Consider the following 18,628-nt stretch of genomic DNA (forward strand, 5'->3'; position numbering starts at 1 on the left):
CTATTTATACTTTGTAAAAATTCACAGCCAACTGCTGCTTGTTCAGCTGCTCCAGTCAAGACATGAGGGTTTCTTGCAGGGAACAACTTCTCCATCCCATCTTCTTAAAGGGGACCTATTATGGCATTTAATGTCTATTTTAAACAGGCCTTGAATGTTCTGGGCCATGTCTTTATCTTTACCGTTTCTAACCTCATTATCTATGAGGGATTCTGAGTGGGTGGGACTATGATAATGAGGCTCTGTGCTGATTGGCTGCCTGAATGACGCGATACGCCGCTATGAAAAAATGGTGGAAGCTCCGGCCGGCGGAGTTAAGCCTGAATTATGGTTCTGCGTTAAATCGACGCGGACCCTACGCCATAGGGTACGGCGTAGGGTCCGCGTTGGTGTAACACGGATAATAAATCATAAATCAGCCTTTACACCGTGTCATAACTGCATCCGATGCGAGCGAGCGTCAGCGACAAAATCAATTCCATTGCTTTATTTTCTATTGGACTGTCGACAATGTGAACTGGCCGCAGCGCTGCACAGCACGACGCAGCGTTTTGAGCTGAACATTTGGATGCAGGCTTCTATTTTCTTCCTGTCGCTCGCGTTGAAAGCCGGTTGAAAGCGCTGTAGGAAACAGTCATGATGAGGAACGGCTGATCCAGTTAGTTGAAATGAAAAGTTATCTCTATGATTCCTCCTCATTTCACTACAGAAACCTCAATAAAGTGGCAGCTGGCTGGAGGGAGATGGACAGAGAGCGTCCGATGTCACGCAGTGCGATGCGATAGTCGGACGCTCGTGTGCAGTTACACGGTTTTATAGTTGTGGGCGTGGTTTGCATTTTGGTTACGTAACAAAAGGGAGCAGAATCTGAACGGCTCGTAGGAGCCACATCACACTGGATGGCTCATCTGGGCGGCTGTACAGACACTGCAGAATTTGGTTGCTTTCCTCCTTCTCTGAGTTGGCAGGCTGAGGGGAGACCACTTTATATATGTTAAAGCAAGAAAAAACGTGTTTTTCATAATAGGTCCCCTTTAAGCAGGTGGGTCAGAGATGTTCCACAAGACCCCTGCCTCCCACTTCAACAGGGATGACCTTCGACATCAAGCCATTCTGGGCTGTTTGCATTTCTTGGATAAGTATACGGTCTTTCTCCTGTCACTCTTTAGCACCATCAGGAATGGCCTGAAGTGAGTACTTCAGGTCAAATGCTTATTTGTTGAAAGATGGCTTAAACCAAACAGGGAAAAAACACAGAGTTTAACAGAAGAAAAGCAAAAGAAGTGTGACAAAGAACAAAAGAATTAGGGCTATGAAGCCCAAACATAGCCGCTATTCACAGCTTGTAATCACAAATCTACTGATTTTCTTTCTTCATTTGACATCACAACCACTGAAAATCAACTCGGGTGGATAAACACCTGAGATGAAAACTACAAGCCATGTTTAAAAACAAAACAAATACTACTTCTGCACCTCTGAACATTATTCTATGCTATAACATCTTTTATTTTACTGGCTCTGAGGCTTTTACAAAAACTACTGCAACACTCAGAATAGCAGAAATGTCATCAGCTCCGGTTAGAGGCAACACCTACGCTCCTCTTGAGCTTTTAATCATTAACGTTCTCTGTCAGAGCCTTTTCTGCAGCAGTTGGGTACGCCGTCAGTCCGGTGTGTAGCTGTATCGGGCGTACCTCTCTGATCTCCTGCCCTGCTCCTTTGTAGGCCTGCAGCTCATCCAAGATGGCCTTTGCATCCTTCAGCACTACGTCCACCTGCTCCCACACCTCTCGCTCCGCTTCTGTGGGCTGAGCATCTGCAGGAAACAACAGTAATGAGGTCACTGCAAATCAGATTTGGATCCCACCCATATTCAAGTCAACCGAGATAAAGGATAGTTTGATAAACAACTTCCACATATGGAAATAAAGCTTAAACTGAAATAATCTTGTCTTCTCACTGCTTCCAATTAAGTTTTGATGCCACCTCTTTTCCTGTCTGAGCCAAAGAAAATTAATCAAGAAGTGATAAAACAAAGGGAGAGGCTTTAGTGCACCTGTGCGACTGAGTATCAACTCGTATTGGTTTCATATTTTATTTTTCCCATTCAGGCTTTAGAGAATAAGCCGCATAAAATGGCAACACCATAAATCTTTTCCACCACCTGAAGCAAGAACACCTCTGCATGTGTGGTAACTGCAGCAAACACCTGCTTCCCCAGACATGAAACACACAACTCAAATCAGATGCTACCGCTTCTCCGCTGCAAAATCACTTCGACTAATAAGGGAGAAAAAGGTAAGAAAATGAAGAACATCTGGGAAATTTCCATCTAAAGCCTGAAAACAGAACATCTTTCCTAAGAATGCTAGATTAGGTAATCTGTTAAAAGTAAAAGGTCAATGTTATTTCAATATAAAATTCTGAAGCCATAAAAAAAAAAAAAAAAAAATTCTCTTTAGGTATCACAAAATCTCAAGGTTTGCCAAGTGTGAAAATAGTACAGCGCAGGTTCAAGCTGTGCTAGGGGGCCTTAGGCTGCACAGCGCTTCATATTTGGGGGGGGGGGGGGGCTGTTGCAACTCTGTGGTGATTGATATTCTGCACGCACTTTACTTTGGAAGAGGTGGCTTGATAAGGGAAAGAAGCATATAAGCTCTGGTACTAGATGGGCTGTTTTCGCCTCTGGGAGACTTTAATATAAAGAAGATAAATTTGAGTGAAAAGAATAAAGAGTTTGGAGTTAATATTGTTGTGGGAAAAATGTTCATGTGATCAATATCAGGGGAGGGAGCAATTAACTGCAGAGAGACTCACTTTCAAAATCGAGGAAAAAGTTGGGCTCCTGTTCCAGATCTGTGCATGTCAAAACTTTCAGAAGGTTCCCCATGTTATGGTACCTGTGGAAGAAAAGAGTAAGAAATCAATGGCAGGGGAAGATCGCAACAGAAAAGCGGGCAGGTGTCGATGCTGTGCAGTGTCTGTGGCAGTTCCCTCTCTTTCGCTACGTCAGAGCGCTGACGCTTGTATGAACTCGGTGGCTCCCCAGATGTGCCCACGGCTCACAGACGCCAGTGTTCCCCTCGGACTACCGCCAGCCACCCCACATGGTGTCCATTTCCTGCGCTCAGCCTCTTAGAAACCAGATGTCAAACCCAAAAGTCCCAAAAATAATCAAAACTACAGTTTTTCCGCTCCGTTAAGTTCCTTCCCAGCATTTGAAAAGTCTTTACGGGCAGTTATATGCAAATGCACCACTCTCCACAGGGATCTCCCGTCTAATCTGTGTTCAAGTCTGAAGTAGGGCGTTACTTGCGTCGCGGTAACGCATCCAATTAAGCATTCAGAAGGAAAATTGTCAGCCAAATGTGTCCAACATGCCACCCCATGCTGTTTATAAAGTTAACCGTTTATCAACCAGACCTGCAACTGGAAGCGCAATTTAAAAATTCAGCATTTCATCTCTGCGGATTCACAAATTACTTCAGGCAGTGCAAATGCAGTGTCTTGGTCATAATAGCAGAAACACGACATGAATATTTAACGGGCCTGAGCAATTCAAGTGCTTAAAGTGCATGTGTTGCAGTAACGATGTCTCATATTTTCTGCAGGAGGACAATGCAAGATGGCAAGAGCCAAGTACAGATGGCTCCAGTCATGGAAAGAAAAGAAGAATTAAAAAAATATGAGTTACGACAAAAAATTTTAGGGCAGAGAAAGAGATTGTGAGGTTTGGTGCAAGATACCAACACCGCAACATGCAAATGTGTTCATTTGTGCAGGTGTGTGTATGGAAAAACAGGCACCTAATTGACTAAAGACCAATTAAACAGATGAGATGTAGTCTGGAAATGCGTGTGTGAATGGGTAAATGTGTAGAGTGCTTTAAGAGGTCAACAAGATCAGAAAAGCTGTTTATAAATGCAATCTGTTTTCCATTTATTTTATTTTAACGCCACTGGACGCCCACTGTTGCCGCAGTGCCACGTTGAAGCTGTAATAGCAGATATTTGTGAGTGTGGCCGCTTCAGTTTTTACACTGGACCTTTGGGTCGACACCCACCGAGGTACAAAATGTTTCAGCTGAGCGCTTTTGAAGTTGAACCGGACCGAGACGAGGAGAGACTCCTGCAAAAGCAGATACACGTGCAACGGTGTTACCACATCAGAAATTCACTGGATTTTCAGTGTTTACTTTTGATGCCAGATTGGATTAGTTGGAGGAATGGGGTTGAAAAGGGTGGGAATCACCAGTTTTAAGTTTAGGCGGCACTAAAGAGATCAAGCCATCACAAAGAGAGAGTATCCCACACCCAGCCCTTTTTTAGTGGTTTGAAACTAATCTTGAAAATCTCCTCATTTTTTGACCGCCTCACCGCATTTCAAGGTTGATGTGAATCTGCCGCTTGACTGTGCGATTGAACTGAAAGGCAAAATGCTACGAGTGAGCATTTTATACCGTGGGGATGTCCGCTTCAAAAATAACAAATCAATCTGTTACATCTTTGAGTGAATCAGATGCTGTCAGAGCAAGAAACCCCTGTGTCTCTCCTGCAGGTGACGACAGAAGGTTTGGTCCCGTCATTAGCTCATGAGGAAACGTTTAACAGGGATAATCCACTAGATCAGGGGTCGGCAACCCGCGGCTCTAGAGCCGCATGCGGCTCTTTAGCGCCGCCCTAGTGGCTCCTGGAGCTTTTTCAATAATTTTTCACCTTTTTTGCTTCTTTTTTTTCTTCCTTTTTTTCCCCTCTTTCTTTTCTCTTTTTTTCTTTCTTTTCTCAAAGTCAAAGTCAAAGTAGCTTTATTATCGTTTCTTCACATGTCAGACATACAAAGAATCGAGAGGACGTTTCCCACTTCCCTCGGTGAAACATAAAGTGCGCAGGCACAGGCACAACAGATAAAAATTTAAAAAGATAAAGATAAAGATTTAAAAAAGATTTTGCTTTTTTCTTCTTTTTTTCCTTTTTTTCTCTTTCTTTGTCTTTATTTTCTCTTTTTTCCTTTTTTTTCTTTCCTTGTTTTTTTTTCTTTTTTCTTTCTTTCCTTTTTTCCACTTTTTTTCTTCCTTTTTCCTTTCCTTTTTAATCTCGACATTTCGACTTTTTTCTCAACATTTCGACTTTTTTCTCGACATTTCCACTTTTTTCTCAACATTTGAACTTTTTTCTCGAGATTGTACTTCAACATTAATCTCAACATTTTGACTTTTTTCTCTAAATTTTGACTTTTTTCTCAACATTTTGACTTTTTTTCGACATTTCTCCTTTCACCATTTGTCTTCATTCTAAGGCTTATACAAGACCTTTCATTTTTTGCGGCTCCAGACATATTAGTTTTTTGTGTTTTTGGTTCAATATGGCTCTTTCAACATTTTGGGTTGCCGACCCCTGCACTAGATGAATTCAGAGGGAGCAGTGTGGATCATTTCCCAGACTAGAGTTCCAACCATGAGGTGAACTCCAACCTGGAGCACAAACCAACAAGCCAAACTTGCAGAGTTCTCTGTATTAAGCTTTTTTCTGCCAAACTTTCCCACTTAACTACATTTCAAGGCTGCTCAGTGTAATCCAAACTTAAAAAGGATGCAAAGCAGGCCTACTCTGTTATGGTGTCATTGTAAAGTGATCTTCAGGTGACCTGCAAGTTTAAGATGATGCTAATGAAGTCCAACATGAGGACTAGACTACCCAAGCTCCAGTTATCCGACACCCATACCGCCTCTGCATGCCACACACAAACTATATGTGACCTCAACATTGCTGTCGCGATGTTAACCGACAGCCTCTCACTACTCTCTGCTCCGTCGAGCCTGTGACTCCTAGAAAGCACGGAGCCGATCTTTCTTGGCGGCAAAGGCAAACAGATGCGCGACAAGTCGGATATCTGCAGCAGTTTTAGCAGGGCGGTGTCAGGCTCCACCGTCGGAGACAGATTTAACCCCCAGTGACAGCGTGGAGGCGGGAAGGATGTGCTCGGAAAGGGCGAGATGAGGGTCAATGCAGCATCACCCGGGATGAGTGGCAGGTGACAACCTAAAGTGACTTAATGGGAAGGGGAGCGGTCGGCGGCGACGTGGTAAATCACGCCGATGCAGGTAATGCCGGGAGACAGGGAGGTGCTGCGACAGAGCAAAGTACACACTCAGCAGTTGGCAGCAGAGGGGTTATATGGGGTGGTTTTAAAATGCATGAGATGCATCGAGCAGGGAGAGGAGGGGGTTTAGAGGGATTCTTGAATCTTAAAAACCTGGCAGTGGGTCATGTCCCTGTTTTGCTTCTTTTCATAACCATTTAAATTATTTGCTTTTAAAAAAATTATTCCTGAGATCTGAGATCTAAGGGTGAGTTAAAAAAAAAAAAAGAAAAAGACCAACTGTGTAGTGAGCTGCATAACATCTGTCTGTGGTTAATTTAATCTGATTGAATTTACTCTGGACCAGAATGTCAATACAGCAAGGAGGACGTTTGTCTGGATTTTAAAATTCTGGTTGTTTGTGAAAACCCTTTTTCCACAAGTGAGACCCACCGACCACCTGCACGGACCCACCTGCCTCATCTTATTGCCCTCCGCTAATGTGACCTGAATGTCTGACGGTGCCAGCGTTGGCACAGAGAGCAGAGAGCTGTCAGAAAGCGGTGCATGATGCAGCCTCAGAAGAGGAGAGCTGCAGCTGACCTCGCCCTGCCGGATGACGCTGGCACTGCCCGTCCCCGCCGAGCCTCCTTCAGTCCTCTGCTGCCACCTCTCAGCCGCTGACTGGGGTTCAGCTGGCAGTGCGGCGTGTGGCGAGGGCACAGACAGCCTTGCAGGGCCCAGCGCACCCCTGCGCCCCGTCAAACTCTGCCAAATAAATCCCCAACCTTAAAATGACCTCAATTCAACATCCTGAAAATCTTCCAAGTGCACCAGGAAGAAAAAATTAAATAAAACCATTCAATAAGTGCCTTTTACAGCTAGTTAAGTGTAATCAATTAGATGATTCTGCAGCTTAAACTTCCCTTCAGAGGCATTTATTTAAAAAAAAGAAAAAAAGAAGCTGAACTAAGTTCAACTGGTTTCTTAGTGCAGTAAATGAAGGGCAGTGCTGGCATGACCTGGGCACATCAGAGCGTCCCACAACAGCCTTGTTGTTGTTTTGAGCCCCCCTACTGAGCCATCGCGTGCTCACAGTGAAGGAGGGAGGGATGCTTGTGAGGCAAGGGGGCAGAAGCTGACAAGCCGGAGCCCGCGCAGCCCTCTCATTGGCTCAGCCGATCTACCCAACAGCTCACTGTATCCATGGAGTCAAAAAAAATTTGGAGCCATTGAAAAACATGGTAGCAGCCAATCGGGAGCAAGCAACCGGTGAAGTGCAAGTACAGTAGTAGTAGGAATTGAAAGCACATGAATACATTTATTCAGATGAGGTAATGTGCCAAAAACAGCGGATTAGTAAGGGAGTGAAGTCAACTGCAGACAGTGGAGGAATATTTCATTCCATCAGTGAACACTTAGTAATTTAAATGTTTTCTGTGCATAATCAGCAAATTCACATTTTTATGATTACCTTATGAAAAATCTAATTTTTCACTCAAATAATTAATCAATTGTAAAGTAAAGATTTATGTGAAGAGGGATATTGTTACTTTCACAACCCTGGATCTAAAATACAAACGTTTCCAAATATGCACTGGCTGCAGGTGGTGCAGAGAGGTTGGAGCCTACATGGTGAAGACACCAAAACAGTGCCACGCCTATGCAGCAGCCTGACCTCTGCATGGCACTGTCTATTGCCTTCTCCCAGCCCCGATCTTCCCCTTTAACAGGCGCGCCGAGCAGCGGGGCACAGCCGAAACGGAGCACTGCGGCAACAGAAACGGCTCGGGGGGCTGAGGGCTGGCCAATGCGAGGCGGGGATAGTGCTGACATTCCACTACTCGGCTGCAGCATGAGAATCCACGTGCCCCGGCGCTTTACTATAGAGGGGGAGAAAAAAAAAAAAACAACAACGCCCTCCCTTTCTTAGCCCCGGCGCAGAGCGTCACGTGGGCTTCATCATGGACAGGCTGAGAGCTTGCCTGGGGTGTGGAGGGGGGGATGGGCCAAGACAGCCGTCTGCAAGCGTGTGTGTTTCCATGTCTGCAATAATGTGGGTTTCAGAGCAAAGATTCACAGCCTCCTTTTTTGAGAAAAAAATAAATAAAAATCTCTATATACATTTTGATTAAGACGTATATAGGTAGGAATTTGTCATGAATATAATTGCATGCGTAAAAGAGGGGGGGTACGGGGCGTCACACTGCGGCAGAGGCGGGCAGAGTTAGGCAGCTTTAAACTTGACCTAGATTTCCCGGGTGACACGCCACATCGCATTAGCCCACTCGGCCAGACCTGGACCCGCCGGAGTTCACCAACGCTGTCCTGATTCGACAGGCAGAAAATGGGGGAGCACTTCCCAAATGGGGCTGGCCTGCGTCCCTCTCTACCCCACATCCTAAAACTTCCCCCCACCCCAACCCTCTTGTCTTGCTCATGCTACCCAGCTGACCAAAAATGGCACAGAGGGCACATGGCGGGGATACAAGAAAAGTGGGAGGGGAGGGGGGCTCCATTTGTTTTGTTTATGAGGGTGAACTTGATTTCCTCGTAGCCACGCCTCTTTACTCTCGCACCCGAGTAAACATCCAACGAATAACCCCCCCTCACCCAGATTCAGGCAAAACATACCTAGCGGAAGACTGAATCATGACAACCGGCGTTAACGCTGCGGATGACATCCAGTATCGGCTGTCTCATCTTACTCCTGCAACTACACAGGCAGCTAAAAATACTCCCGCCAGGAAAACAACTCCTACAGAGCTTCCTGCGTCGCATCACCACAGCTGCAATGAACCCAATAACCGTGAAAGTAAATGAGCTCCTGAAACTGACGGTTTTTGTCCAGGGAGGCAGATCAGAGAGAAGGATGAAAGTGGGAGCGTCTCATCCTCAGCTAAGCTCTTCTTCATGGACGCCACCTGATGAAAGTTGGAAACCATGGCAACAGGCACATACACAAGTCTGCTAAAATGCTGGCTCCATTGAAACTGAGCTCTTTGGAGAGGCTCTTAGCACCTCTCTTCAGTCGCCACCAATACAACACTTTATCCCATCAAAACAGAGACGCCGACAGCCTGGATGGTTTCAATTTCAAATCTAATTTAACTTAATTTAATAAATAAAAGGATGCAAGAAGAGTTCTGAAGAAACCACAAATGGCCCTGGATGATCCCGTCAAATGAAGATGCTGCTCAATATTTAAAAGAGAAAAATAATTAAACGACAAATATTTCAAGGGAGCCTAAAGAGCTGTAAGAAGCACTATTTGAACTTTCCTGCAAATTCACCACTTTTTTTCTTTTCAATCATTTACCCCACCCTGTCCTTGAGAGTCCTCTGGCTCCTCCTTGGGATGTGTTAGGAAATCATTAAGGAGGGCACATTGACTCGCTGTCATCAGTCGGAGTTGCCCCCTCCCTCAGGGGAGCAGACTCCTGAATCCATTCAAACACATCTCCCATTTATCTGCAGTAAGAGCCCTGAGCCATCATTACATGACTGCCCTTCTGACTGAATGTGACTCAACAACCTCAGCTCTTCCCCAAACCTGACTTGTTCATATCAGAACTCGTGAGCAGTCAGGAAAACAAGGGTCTGCGCTTGTGAGCGCTGAGCCAAATTAAGCCTGATTCAAATTTTAGAAACAGGGAGGAACATCACCTTACACATTTACTCCCCTGCACAGTGGTACCCTGACAGGATGTTTGGGTGGGGCACAGAAGAGGCTTTGGAGGGATGAGGAGTGTCAGACTGAAGAGTGCCTGCATTAAAATTTAGTGGGAGACGAGCGCCATCTGGAGGATGAAGGCAGCTGTGCACTTCAGGCGGAGATGGTATGGAAGACCACTCCCAAATATTAAACCAGCACATGCTGACTTGACAGATAGGTCTTAATTTAAAAATGGACATAACAAACAGTAACCTATGTAAGAAAAATGTATTTCTGCAGAAACATGTCAAAGCTATGATATAGGACGTCACATTTTTGATTTAAGAAGTTAAAAGAAGCACAGATGTCCAAAAGAAATGCATCTTCCAGCGCATATGCATATATTGTATTTATTCATTTTCCAGGATAGATGCTCATATGATAATTTTACTTTAAATAAAATGACAACTCTGCAGACTAACTTTTACTTCCATGCTTCAAACGTATTGTCTGTACGTTTGTTTTTCTAGTTTATGCACCTTCGCAGGAGCCCTTCACAGAGAAACCTGCACAGGAAGTTACACATTGTCAAACCACCAGCAGCTTAAATAATAGATATCTGAGGAGAAGCTGGGAGCTTTTAGCTGACATAACAAGCCACTATAGATATTACATCCACTCAGACATATCATCTCAAATTTCCTGCTCAGCGAGTGGGGCTGATGAGGGGCGGGTAGAGCATCTTCCATATGCCGAGGTAGGAGTGAAGTCAGACCCATCACTGCTTTACAACCCACTCTAATTAGTAAATATGTCACTTCATGAAAGAAAAAGAAATAAGCGTTTGTCACCAATCAGATGTGTCAACTGAAAAGCTTGTATTCATTCAAAAAAATATACATTCTGAGATCAATCTATCATCTTCTTTAGGTGGGACACTACACTGCATCACCAGCTGGGGGCAGTATTGACCCAGTAATGGCAGCCAAGAAAGGCTTCACCTCAGGATGCCAATCCGCACCTCCCCCCTGGTTTAGCAAAGCTAATCCTCCCGCCCCCCCAAACCCAACCCCCCCAACCCCATCTATTCACAGAGCACAGGCTGCTGCATTAACTAAGCTCCATTCTCCATGTATAATGTAACACATAGACTGTTCCCATGCACCGCCACGGGCTCGTGTTCTGTGGGATATCGAAAATAGCTTGCCATTTATTCAGGCTATATTATGAATGGATTTGAGTCTTCCTAAAGCGCCATGCAGCAAGCCTTTAGCTTATAAACCCGGGCATACACACATGATTGCTCTCTCGTTGGGTAAACATCGACTTACTGCTCCATACAAGCACTACCTGAGGCTTAGCTGTCAAAACGGTGAAGCATTCCAGCATCAGCATTAAACCAATCGCATGATAGCTTTGTATCATGGTAACAGTCTCCAAGGAAACGCAGAGGAAAATACAACAAGGATGAGCAGACGTCCAAGCAGGAGGAAATGATGGGATGGTGAAATGGAACATAATGAAAAATAAAATAAATTCCAGTGCCTGCAGATACTTTGATGTGTAAAGAGAGTACAAATTTAAATGCTTGCAATAAAAAAAGAAAAATGTATACATCTGCAGCACCAACCAGATCAGAGCTGAATTATTCAGCCTCCTTTACCTGCACCTGCAGCTTCAAATCATTCTGCATCACCCATACCTCAGAAGTTGTAGAAATAAGTGAGAAAAAAAACTTTTATATGTCTTTCTCTTTTGCATTACAAAAAAAAAGCAATTTATAGTTAATTTAATATTTGAATGAAATGATCACAGCAGATTTTTTTTCCCCCTCTTATTTACCTTCTATGACGACAAGTGGGCCAGGCCCCGAGGCAACAAGAAAGCCTGAACCATGATGCACCCTCCACCATGTTGCTGTGCCTTTTTTTTTGGCCCCTAACAAAGTGTTGAATATTCTTCTTGAACAACTCAACTTTTGTTTCGTCACCGAACAAAACATTTCCCTAGAACTAAGGATTGCCAAAGCGCTTCTCAACAACACGCAAAGCAATGCATTTGTTTTTTGTTTTTTAAGAAAGCTGTGGCTTCTTTGGTGGTGTTCTGCCATGGCCACCCCCCTTATTCAACAAAATACAGTAAATTCATGAACAGAAATGTTTGCCAGCTCTAGTAATGACTTCAAGCTTGTAGCAAATTTTTTGAGGATTCATCTTTACCTCATTAAAAATCCTGCATTTTCTGCTACAGGAGTCATCTTGGCTGGGCGCCCAGCTCAACACTAAACCATGTCCATTTATAGACTATTTTCCTGTGGACTTATGCAGATCAACCACTCCAGCATGTCCTCAGAAATCTTTATGCCAGGCGACGTTCACGTCAGCAGCTGTTTCTTTTGTACTTTATCAAAGTAGCTATTTCATGCTTTCATTTAAGAAATACATATCTGGGTTCACTTACTTATTCCTCCACAACATTGCCCTTTTAATAGGTATGTTCAGTAAAGATACCAAAAATGTTAACTATTTGTAATCAGTTTATGCACAATGCGTTTATTATTGAGCTTTAGATTACATTCAGATCACATTTCATGGTAAATTAATGAAGAAAACTACATTCCTAGGGGTTCACATACTTTTTCTAGCTACCGTGTCTGCAGTTCAGTTACAACAAGCTCAACACCAACTGTCTATGTCAGAAAAATGGACATATAAACATTAAATCAGCTTAGTGTGTGGTAGAGTGAGTTTGACCTGTGTATTTTAGTTTAAGTTGGTACGCTTTCACTTAAAATAGCAACATGATCGGATGGTAACTGAAAGTCATTGTGTCCAAATTTACATTTTCCTGGTTTTGCAACACTGTAACACTGATCTGATAAAAGCCACAGCCTGTGGAAGAGGTGGGGTGGAGTAACCCACATGCCTTCACTCCACTCCACCCCTATACTGTACTGTATCCCTGAGGTATTTTGATCAAAGCATGTCACAGACATTTCATTTAGATGTCAAGAAATTATGACAACTTGAGAAAAAATGAGGGAAAAAGTCTATTCAATAAGGAGAGGCGAAAAATGAAAACCTAAAGTATTCAGGATGAAAATGAGGAGCATGTGGGTTATTTGCAGCTATAAATTCAGAAAAAAAGGTCGCTTTTATCAGAGCTAGCAGCTTGTTGTGTGAGCCGTGACCCTGTGCTGTTCTGCTGCATAAACACTGGCCGTGAGGGAACAGGAAGCTGGGAGCACCTACACTACTCAAGTCCTTTTTATGGCCCACAATGCACTTGATTTCCTGAAACACTTTAGCAGATACGCCCACACTACATTAAGATTATTATACACAGTTGTGCCAAAGGCAGTCCTGCATAAAAATGCATCTTCCATATCTGTGCACACATTTACAATTTAGTCACAAAAGTTAAGGTGATATACTGTTGATGGGGTTAGCTGTAATTTAACTAACCTATGAGAAGTTACTTGTGGGAGTCTTCTTCTCTTGACTGAAAGCCAGATATTAAATTGTACAGCAAAACAATATTAAATGTCCTTCTATCTTTCTTAAAACAACAAGAGGTGAAAATATAACAGTACAGAAAGAGATTGCTATAATGTTAAACATGGCCCCATCAATAAGTTCTTCTTAAAAGTGTGACATAAAACACAAACTCTAACTTCTGCAATAAATTGAAAAAAAGTTGCCAAACAAAAGGAAAACATGCATTAAATTACTTGATTTTTATTATAACATGTTGAACGCAACATTTACTGTATATCTATTTTCCCCACCATTTACACAAATACATTGGTCTAGAAACCAGTACATGTAGGGAGAAGTAATATGAAAGTCAGCTCCCATTCATTCAAATTCATTCTGCACGAGTGCCATACTCTTTCTCTAACATTTAGGTATTGTGGTGAATTCAAACTAGCACAGGTGAAAGTTGTGCATTTGAATAGATATAAATAGACACATAAACAAATGACTTGTACATGCTAAACTGCAGGCAAGCTGTGACTGATTACATGATTTCAAAAACAAAAAGAGACTACTATAAATGCAGTTTAAACTGGTGTGAAAACTTACCAGCAGTGGAGCTCTGCGACTTGCAGTCAGGAGCAGGGAAACCCGGCCTGGCAGGTGGCCCCGGGTCACAGTCCTCCAGCAGAGGTCAGCCTCTAAAGCACAGGTCAAAACAAAAAAACAAACTTAACTACAAACAAAAAGATAACAACCAAGAGCATGTAAAACGGTAAAACAGACCCTGCAACATGAATCCTTCCTCCTAAAATCAAGATAATTTCTGAAACACACAATTTCTGCAGGTAAAACATCATCAACTACTCTCTAACATTTATGCTGATACTCAATTACAAAACAAACTTGTTGTCTTGGTTTCCTTGAAAACTCTGTTCTCAATGTACTGAAAACATTTAATGGGAGGATTCAAGTTTATCAGAGAGGCTACACGTACAGTTATGACTAAGCGATAACACCATCATTATTCAGTATTGCTCAAACAACCTCAATAAATATGAGCCAAATGCAGATTTCTTTTGTTTTTTCAAAATTATTATTGAATAAGCAGCCTCATAAAAAAAAAAGAAAAAAGAAAACACGCCACTTCCTATTGTGTAATACTTCCTCTGATTCACTTCAGGTTTTCAAGACTCTGCGCTTCCTCTTGCAAAGGCACTACAACACAATTCACTCATGCAACAGCTGTTTGTGAGAAAAAAAATCTACCTCAATAAGAAATGCGAAAAGATAAAAGTGCTTAAGATCCACGTTCCACGACAAGAGAGTCCTCTGAGCTCTCAGTTTAAAGACTCAGCACCGTGTCTGTGAGCCACAGTCTCGTTTCACAACTCGAGCAGCCCTACTTGAAAGTACAAGCCCAGTAGACTGTGAAACCGTTACAAGTGACGCACTTGTCCGCTCGCCAACTTGCATACAAATGCATGGCACCAGCAGCGGTGTCGGTAATGCACGAATGTGACCAGACTTCAAACCCTGAAATTTCAAAAGCACAAGAGTGGTGAGAGAGCTGAGGGAAAGTGGGCTGCCGAATAAGAAACCGTGAAAAAAAGAGCAGGAAACTAATATGAAACCAAGAGGTTGACACTGAAGTAAAAACAAGGTCATAATGGCTTCTCATCCCTGCCTCAGATGGAGGCTTTTCTTCCTGTAAACGGACCACGGCTTGTTCTAATCCAAAATAGCTGGCAGGACACAGGTGACATCTGTGGCAGGGAACCATGGGAGTCAACTGCATCATGTCTTCAGCTGGGGATCACAACATACAGCAAAGTGCTTGAGTACACAAGCTTATAGGAATTAAGTCTACAGTATGCAGAGCACCACTTTAGTACTGTCAGCATTATCAGAGCGATACACTTTAGAGCGTTCACTTAAAAGGTGAAAGGTTGTGGTGGACAAGGATGCACAGAAACGCAGCTGGATGGACCAACTTGCGACTTGGAGAACCTGTGTACAGGAAGCGGTTGCTAGCAACTCTGAGTAAGATTTACAGACAGGTTTGACTGATCTGAACTTGAAGGTGTCCGAGTCATCCAACATGCAAGTCGAGAGATGCGGCCTTGCAGAAGACAGGGCAAGTTCTGTTACTCTGTTACTAATCTAGTTAGTATCAGTATATTGCTATAAATGCAAACATTTCAACAAGGCTTCACAATATATCACAATTGTATTATTATTGCAATATTAATAGTTTCAAAGTTTCAAAAGTTTATTTAGACGGGACAATTCATATTCATGAACACTACATTAAGCAGTGTAAATACACCAGGTTTTAGCAGAATTGCTAGTTTCCACCCGCAGTCCCCACAAACAACCAGACACACTCACACTCACACCTACGGGCAATTTAGAATGATCAATTAACCTAGCGTGCATGTTTTTGGACTATGGGAGGAAACCGGAGTACCCGGAGGAAACCCACGCAAGCACGGGGAGAACATGCAAACTCCACACAGAAAGGTCCTGCTGGGCCTGGGAGTCGAACCGGGAACCTTCTTGCTGTGAGGCAACAGTGCTAACCACTAAGCCACCGTGCTGCGAAGATAAAAAGAAATTGCAATAAATGGTAGTTTATTTCCCAGGCAGGACACTTGTCTGGTCTTTGGCCGTCAATCTTGTGTTTAATTCAGAATTTAAGGCAAAAAAAAAGTTTCATTTTTAGTTTAATTGCTACTTAGAGTAATGCAAACAGCTGAGATCACTACTTCAAACCATTAAATGGAACATTTTCAATCGTTTTTTGGTTGTTTTTTTTTACTCCAAAAGTATGACATTTAAATAGTTGGTAAAATTCACACCACCAAAACAAGTTCATGAAATATTTGCCCACTGCTGGACGTGGCATGATGTCAGTCTTGCATCTTTTTGTCCAGTGCTTGCTGCTGCCACTTTCAGAGCAAACCTGTGACAGCCATTTGAAGTTGGACCAAATGTCAATTAACAGCTGCCTTGAGCATTCGAAAGCCAGATGATAGCAAGTCTTGTCGGGTTTTTAGACCGTGTTAAACAGGCTTTAACACTGCCGTCATTCACTTCATGTGCTGCTGCAGGAGAAGCCCCACATGATGAAATCTTCCAGATATGCATGTCTGTGTGTTTGTGAGAGTGAGTGTGTGTGATTCAGCTTTGGTCATCCCTCCAAGCTGCAATTAAATCCAATCCTTTGCAGAACGAGCACAGGACAGCGATACTCAGCGCAAGTGATAGCTCAGTGGGGGGTTCAAAGTTTGGTATTTCACTCAACTCAGAGCAAAACCATGTGTCATATGAGAAGTTCTCCTTTTTTTTTTTTTACATAGAGGCTTGAAAGAAACATTTTCAATGAAGACCAAGTCAGAGGGAGAGATGAGTAGTGATATACAGCATTCATTTCAAGTGTGATCTGATCCTCCGATCTTCTTTTAAGTCACAACAATATACAAACACAAGGTGCTGATAAGGTAAATTACAATTTCTCATCCCTTTACTGAACACATCAAATAAGCATTCACAGTTTTGCTGCAAAAGTAGGTGAATCCATCTATTTATCCATCCATCCCAAGTGAAACCTTCCTCTCCGTTGCCACCTCCTCCAGCCCCTCTGAGAGAGCACCACAGTGTTCCCAAACCAGCCAAGAGATATGTTTCCTCCAGCATGTCCTGGGTCTGTGCCTGGGCCTCCCTGAAATACTTTCCCCAGGGAGGTTTCCAGGAGGCATCCAAACCAGGTCTCCTAACCACCTCAACTGGCTCCTCTCGATGTGGCTCTGCTCAAAGTCTCTCCTGCATGACAAAACCTCTCTGCCCATCTCCACGGATAAGTCCATTTACCCTACAGAGGAAACCGATTTCACTCATTTATGCCCACATTCTCATCATTTTATCCACATCCCACAGTCTGGGTGGTGAGGGTAAGGAGCATAGATCGAGTGATAAAGTCTTGTCTTTTGGCTCAACACTCTCTTTATCACAACTGAGTCCACATTACTGCAGATGTCACACCACTTCGCCTGTCGACTTTGCACCCCACTCTTCCCTCACTCGTGAACAAGCTCCCGAGATACTTCAACTCCTCCACTGGTACAACCTCACTCTCAACCCATCATGGGCATTTCAACCTTCTCCAAACATGGTCTCAATTTTGAGTTGCAGATCCTCATCTCTGATCCTAAATATTCAACTATGAACCATTTAAGAGAACAGGTCCTGGCTCAATGACACAGACAAGTGAACCCTTAAAATAATTACTTCAATGAAAGTTAACTGGAGTCAGTGGTTTACACACCCAGAGTGCAATCATGAAGAGTTTATAGCTACTTTGATTTGTTGATAAAAGCCAATCAAACATACATAAACATAAATTTTGTTTGACATTCATAAGAAGAATCTGCCAATGTGAAACATGACTTAAAACAAACAGACAACACTGCTGCTCTCTGACAGAACATTGAAGTCAGGTGACGCATCAATGATCCCAAGCAATGAAATAAACTCACCACAGAATGGCATATATATAACAATGTATATATATATATATATATATATATATATATATATATATATATATATATATATATATATATATATATATATATATATATATATATATATATATATATATATATATATATATATATACACACACACACACACACACACACTGCTCAAAAAATTAAAGGAACACTTTGAAAACACAGATTTCAATGGTGAAAAAAATGTTGGATATCTATACTGATATGGACAGTTTAATGTCTCAGGAACAAAAGGATGCCACATCTTTTGATGGAAATAAAAGTTTTCAGCCTACAGAGAGTGCTCGTCCATTTTGCCTAAATTACATTTCTGCAACTCTTTCTTTTCAATATCTTGCTTGTATGCATGCTTGACAACGTTGCGGCATGCTCCTAATGAGACAACAGATGGTGTCTTGTGGGATGTCCTCCCAGATCTGTCTAAGGGCATCAGTGAGCTCCTGTAAAGTCTGAGGAGAAACCTGGTGGCGTCTGATGGACCGAAACATTATGTCTCAGAGGTGTTCTATCGGGTTTAGATCAGGTGATCTTGAGGGCCATTCAATTGTGTCAATTCCTTCATCCTCCAGATACCGTCTGCATAATCTTGCCACATGAGGCCAGGCATTGTCGTGGATCAGGAGGAACCAGGACCTACTGCACCAGCGTAGGGTCTGACCATGGGTGCAAGGATTTCATCCCGATACCTATTGGCAGTCAGACTGCCGTTCTCTAGCCTGTAGAGGTCTGTTCGGCTCTCCATGGAAATGCCTCCGCTGACCATCACTGACCCACCACCGAACCGGTCATGCTGAATGATGTTGCAGGCAGCATAGCGCTCTCCCTCGCTTCTCCAGACCCTT

At 43.0% G+C, this 18,628-nt stretch overlaps 1 protein-coding gene across 1 annotated transcript in view; it reads right to left on the reverse strand.

Annotated features, from left to right (window-relative positions):
- The window catches only part of fam49bb (family with sequence similarity 49 member Bb), a 40,065-nt gene that overhangs the window by 13,495 nt on the left and 7,942 nt on the right, over positions 1 to 18,628 (reverse strand). Inside the window, exons 2-4 of the mRNA XM_061712999.1 lie at positions 13,822 to 13,913; positions 2,821 to 2,903; positions 1,698 to 1,819 (exon numbers count right to left, since the gene is read on the reverse strand). Coding sequence (XP_061568983.1) covers positions 1,698 to 1,819; positions 2,821 to 2,893 — 195 coding nt within the window. The 5' untranslated portion in view covers positions 2,894 to 2,903; positions 13,822 to 13,913. The remainder of the gene's footprint in view (positions 1 to 1,697; positions 1,820 to 2,820; positions 2,904 to 13,821; positions 13,914 to 18,628) is intronic.

This window comes from Cololabis saira, chromosome 22 (genome assembly GCF_033807715.1).
Source record: "Cololabis saira isolate AMF1-May2022 chromosome 22, fColSai1.1, whole genome shotgun sequence".
NCBI lineage: Eukaryota > Metazoa > Chordata > Actinopteri > Beloniformes > Belonidae > Cololabis > Cololabis saira.